Here is a 6,000-nt window from a genome sequence, read left to right on the forward strand (position 1 = left end):
CAGTAGGTTGCTGCTGATAGTGAGGGTTCTGGTCAGTGGATTGCTGCTGGTAGTGAGAGTTCTGGTCAGTGGGTTGCTGCTGGTAGTGAGAGTTCTGGTCAGTGGGTTGCTGCTGGTAGTGAGGGTTCTGGTCAGTGGGTTGCTGGTAAGTAGGTTGCTGCTGGTAGTGAGGGTTCTGGTCAGTGGGTTGCTGCTGGTAGTGAGGGTTCTGGTCAGTGGGTTGCTGCTGGTAGTGAGGGTTCTGGTCAGTGGGTTGCTGCTGGTAGTGAGGGTTCTGGTAAGTAGGTTGCTGCTGGTAGTGAGGGTTCTGGTAAGTAGGTTGCTGCTGGTAGTGAGGGTTCTGGTCAGTGGGTTGCTGCTGGTAGTGAGGGTTCTGGTCAGTGGGTTGCTGCTGGTAGTGAGGGTTCTGGTCAGTGGGTTGCTGCTGGTAGTGAGGGTTCTGGTCAGTGGGTTGCTGCTGGTAGTGAGGGTTCTGGTCAGTGGGTTGCCGCTGGTAGTGAGGGTTCTGGTCAGTGGGTTGCCGCTGGTAGTGAGGGTTCTGGTCAGTGGGTTGCTGCTGGTAGTGAGGGTTCTGGTCAGTGGGTTGCTGCTGGTAGTGAGGGTTCTGGTAAGTGGGTTTCCCCTGGTAGTGGTGATAAAGATATTGCTGTAGTTACTGGCTTCTAGAGGGGATGAGGGATCAGACGCAGGGGGGGGATTTTAAAGGCTTTGTTTTCAAATAAATCAGTATTTTTGTTATTCTACTACAACGCCCAATCAAGTCCCCCACGTCCTAAAAAGACTGACGATGATGATGAGATCAAGGAAAACAGAGGATTATTATTATAAATAAATAAAATCAGAACATTTGGAACAGTGTAAACAACACTTCATCAACTGATAAATCATACCGGAGAGGCTGGTCGAACGAGAAGCCTTTTATTACAGCATGACAAAGACTAACAGACGAATTTGTGGAATTGTTTATCCGACATGTGGTTGTGTGAGACTTGGTGCTCACAGAATCAATAGACTGTTAATCAAACAGGCAACAGGATCAGGATCTGTCTTATATCTGGAGATATGGATGATTTAATAAAGCCAGGAACATTTAGGCTATTGATTCTAGAATAAAGTTGGGGTTTCTTCAGTTCTCACTTTTCTTAGACCATAGGACAGGGGCTGTTTTCTCATCTCATTCTGCTGCTGCCTCCACTGAATTGTTCTCAACACCAATATGCTGGTTAACTTTGCTACTATGCACTTCGCAACATGGTCTAGGAAAAAGCACCAATTCAACAGCGACCTGATGTGTTTTACAAACAAGGACTGCGACCACAATCCAAAGCGGGATTAGGTGCATTTGTTATAAAATATCATTTTTATTAGTGTTACCATTGTTCTTAAGTAATAACCTTATACAATTTCATTACCACATGACTTAGACTGATGGACTGTTCCATCCCCACGGCCTCCACAATGGATCAGTCCACTCAGACAGGAGCCAATCAGACAGGAGCATCATGATATTTTTTGTTGCTACTGCTCGACTAAAGAATTCTGTCGACCAAACAATGGACCAGTCCACTAAATGGTGTCAGCCCTAAAAGGCTTTTCTATAGCCTGCCTTCTAACCTCTCTCTCTGTTCGTCTCTCTCTGTGTCTGTCCCTCTGTCTCTGTCCGTCTCTCTCTGTCTCTGTCCCTCTGTCTCTGTCTGTCTCTCTCTCCTGTAGGTAAGTTTGAGGAGAGGGAGGACCGGGTACCTAAGTTGGAGCAGCTCAACTCCCTGGGCTTCATGTGTTCTCTGAACCTTGTTCTCAACAAGAGAGACCTCATCAAGATGGAGCTGCTGCTGTTGGAGACGTTCAGCTGGAACCTGTGTATGCCCACCCCGGCCCACTTCATAGACTACTACCTCCAGGCCTCGGTGCAGGAGGGAGACCTGTACAACGGCTGGCCTCTCTCCTCCCTCTCCAAGACCAAAACCTTTATGGACAAGTACACACACTACTTCCTGGAGGTGTCACTGCAAGGTGAGGGATGATGGAGGGATGATGGAGGGATGATGGAGGGATGATGGATGGAGGGATGAGGGAGGGAAGGAAAAAATAGAGGGACTTAGGAATATGTGCAGCCTCTTGTGCTTGTCACAATTTAATATAATGAATCATAATGTTGCTCTAGAGACTAGACCATTTCTAACAGTATCTGTGGTCCTCTAGACCATGCGTTCCTGAGTTTCCGGCCGTCTCAGGTGGCGGCAGCGTGCGTAGCGGCGTCTCGTATCTGTCTCCAGATTTCTCCTAGCTGGACCACGTCTCTACATCTACTGACTGGATACACCTGGGGCCACCTCACACACTGCATCAAACTCATGCTGCTGTAAGTCTCTCTCTCTCTCACACACACACACACACACACACACACACACACTTGGGGCCACCTCACACACTGCATCAAACTCATGCTGCTGTAAGTCTCTCTCACACACACACCTGGGGCCACCTCACATACTGCATCAAACTCATGCTGCTGTAAGTCTCACACACACACACACACACACACACACACACACACACACACACACACACACACACACACACACACCTGAGACCAATTGAATGCTTGTATGCATTGGGTTTTCTTTATTTGTAACTATTTTCTACATTATAGAATAACAGTGAAGACATCAAAATTATGAAATAACACACAGAATTATGTAGTAACCAAAGAAAGTGTTCAACAAATAAAAATGTATTTTATATTTGAGATTCTTCAAAGTAGCCATCCTTTGCCTTGATGACAGCATTGCACACTCTTGTCTCTCTTCCACAGTGCACATGACAGCGACGTGAAGGAGGCCAACAAACCCAAATCCACCCCTCCGTTGTCTCGATCCGCCTCTCTCCAGTCTCACCCTCCTCTCTCCCATCTCTCCCCGGTCCCAGCCATCCAGAGACCAGCTACCTCCTCCACCCCCCAGCAGCTCTTCTTCCAGCCCAGCCCAGTGGGCTTCCCACACCTCTCCCCCTCCCTGTCCCAGCTCCACGCGCTAGCCGACTCCCAGGCTTTGGAGCCTGCTGGAGTCAACATGTCCCAGGATTTCCTCCAGAGCCACAGGATGGGGCTGCTCACCGGGGCCAACACCATGACCTCCACAGCAGGGGCCTTCCCCTCCTATCCTAGCCTGACTTCGGGGCTGCAGTCTGGGGCTCGGGTGGCACCGCTGGCCTTGCAGGGCCCCATCTCCATGCAGGTAGCCTTGGCTGCGGAGCCGAGACACTGCCTCAGCATGGCCTACAGCCGGGGGTACCTGGGTGGCGTGGGCCCCCACCACACCTTCACGGCAGCGGGCTGCTTCGACAGATGACGCCAGGAGACAGAGGAGAGGATGAACAGCAAACCACCCCGAGCCAGGGACAGGGAGCGCTACAATCCTCTCCCATCACTACTTCCTCCTCCTCTCCAGTCCCTGGCAGACCTCCTCACTCTCTCCATCAGCACCCCGCCCCCCTCCTCGGCCGCCCCTTGCCCCTTGCCCCCCACCTTCAGACAGAGACGGAGAGAAAGACTGCTCAAACGCAAGCAAAGGTCGAAGGGCACCGATGACCCCATGGAAGTCATCACACTGACATGACGCCACTGACTGATGTTGAACACTGTGTTCTAATCACGTCACAGGAACCAAGCCAAGGCAGAAGCATTAAAACACTGTAGAATGGTCACGGTATGTCCCTGGTTAAGATGCTGTTATCACTGTGAACCAGAGGCTATGCAGCATGATTCCTCCTCAGTGCCTCCTGTGTTTTGACCAGAGTGATTTCTGTCTGTGAATTCAGCTGAAGATGAAGTGCTGCTCGATCTCTCTCACTGTAATCAACTCCACTGAAGACGAGAAATAGGCCAGTAAATTAAAGTTTTGAGCTGCTGAATTGGGAACAGTGGTATGACTTGTTATAAGCAGACATACCAGTGAGTTGAAGATGCTATGTCACTTGCTGTGTGTGTGTGTGTGGGCTTTATATCACTCTTATGACAGTGAATAACTTGATTATGTCACTAAGTGCTACAGGGAGCCCTCTGAGTATTCCTACCCATAATCCTCAATGGATGGATGGGGAGGCCAGAGTTCATTGTTCTGTCACTGCAGAGGAATTCCATAGTTCACATACCTGTCATGTATTGGTTCTCTTCCCATCCTCCTTCCTTTTGAGCGAGAGAGTGTATTAATGTAGCATTCTAATTCTATGCTTGGAACTTTGTTGATGTGTACATAATGACATGCTGCTGCCTTCTATATGAACTGATGGTTCTGTGTGAGCTGAAGACTTGTTTCCATGAACCACAGCGTGTATCAGGGACTTGATGTAACAGATTACTTGAATACGATGCCAATGAAACGTGGCATAACTTTCCTTGGTTGTTTTTGTTTTGTTTTTTATACCGGTGTGAAACACACTTTTTACGTTTTTATTTTTTATTTTAAATGTAAAAAGCCATTGTATAGCAACTGAATATTCAGGCTCAGGTTGTTAGGCTGAGGATATCCAATCAGCTGTTTTCTTACTATTTTGTGTGCTTTAAGTAGATGCTAGCATGGCACCCGGGAGGGTTTCTCCCTTCTCTCCCAGAGGAAGAGGACCTGCCTTTTTTAAATGACATACTAAGATATATAAAATACACTGTTTGCATCCTGATGGAATGCGTGACCTCGCGCTCGATGAAACACACTGTTTGCATCCTGATGGAATGCGTGACCTCGCGCTCGATGAAACACACAAGCCCATCTGCAGCTTATCACTAATTGCTTCCCACACTTCCTGCTGGAACGTAAACACATCCAGGTTCCCCTTCTGCGTCACAGGCGGTCTCGCTGGTTACCGTGGCGATGGCCAAAAATCTAAATCGGGGGCTCACTCAGAAGGACAGTTGGAAGGTTACAGAATGTTTAGATGCCCATAACTGATCTAAACAGCACGTTTCTATCTGTTGTGCAGAGCAGGGAATGATGGAAGCTCTAGAAATCACATTTCTATCTGCAACAGTGTAAACTTCTGGTCCTTTTCTGTCAGTATGCTTTGAATGTGTACATTTTTACTATGGTTGTACCTTGTCCCCAACAGTTTTCATACTTGAACTATGCTGATACTACTAAGGCTGTGTTCTGATTCTCAATGTTCTGGGCTTAGATATTGAGACACTTTCATTGAACACTGTGAAGCCTGTCTTTAGCAAGCATCTGAAATGTGTCAACTTTTTATAGCACCTTACTGTCGTCTAGATTAGTATTTTACTACAAATGGAATGAAGGGCTTAGTATAGGAACCAAATGCATCTTCCTGACTGATCTCTTCTGAACTGTCAATCCCACTCACTGTATGGTCATCACTACTTTTATAGACAAAAGGATTCTTCCTTTTAACTTTGTATACTTTTTTTTTTTTAAAGTGCATTTTATTTAGTCTTGTTCTTCCTGTGTTAATAAAGATGGATGCGGTCGGTGTGGAGTACTAGGTCATATTCATTAGGCACCAAACGGAAGTGGAGTACTAGGTCATATTCATTAGGCACCAAACGGAAGAAGACTGACACAGGGAGGGACTAAATAAGCTTTTCTTTTAGTTAGTTTTGGCTACGTTATGACCTATTGAATAAGACTGTTTTAAGTAAAAGTACTCTCTTCCCTCACTAAAAAGCTACTTCTCTCACTGAGGTCTCAAGCTGTTTTTGTTGGTAGAACCATAGCATTAGAATAATTCATTCTGTTTATGGCTAGAACTCTTCTCACAGCCATCACTGTCTAGCCCTCACTACTGGTTCATCTTTTAGGACTTATTCTTTGACATTATTTTGTTATTTGACTCCATGTTGGTCCTTGCTGCCAGAAAGCAGATAGCTCTGAACACATAACTATGTTGCATATTGCAGCCTTGACTGGTGTACTGCACATGTTGCTATAGCGATACTGTGCATTTTTCTATGTACACAGAACTGTGCTGATACCAAACAACCACACTACT

General features: G+C 46.8%; 1 protein-coding gene across 1 annotated transcript in view; it reads left to right on the plus strand.

The window, feature by feature from the left end:
- The window catches only part of LOC139366546 (cyclin-J-like), a 28,731-nt gene extending 24,343 nt beyond the window's left edge, over window positions 1-4,388 (plus strand). Inside the window, exons 4-6 of the mRNA XM_071104164.1 lie at window positions 1,714-2,013; window positions 2,203-2,362; window positions 2,816-4,388. Coding sequence (XP_070960265.1) covers window positions 1,714-2,013; window positions 2,203-2,362; window positions 2,816-3,350 — 995 coding nt within the window. The 3' untranslated portion in view covers window positions 3,351-4,388. The remainder of the gene's footprint in view (window positions 1-1,713; window positions 2,014-2,202; window positions 2,363-2,815) is intronic.
- Window positions 4,389-6,000: the final 1,612 nt, after the last annotated feature.

Source organism: Oncorhynchus clarkii, chromosome 14, assembly GCF_045791955.1.
Source record: "Oncorhynchus clarkii lewisi isolate Uvic-CL-2024 chromosome 14, UVic_Ocla_1.0, whole genome shotgun sequence".
NCBI lineage: Eukaryota > Metazoa > Chordata > Actinopteri > Salmoniformes > Salmonidae > Oncorhynchus > Oncorhynchus clarkii.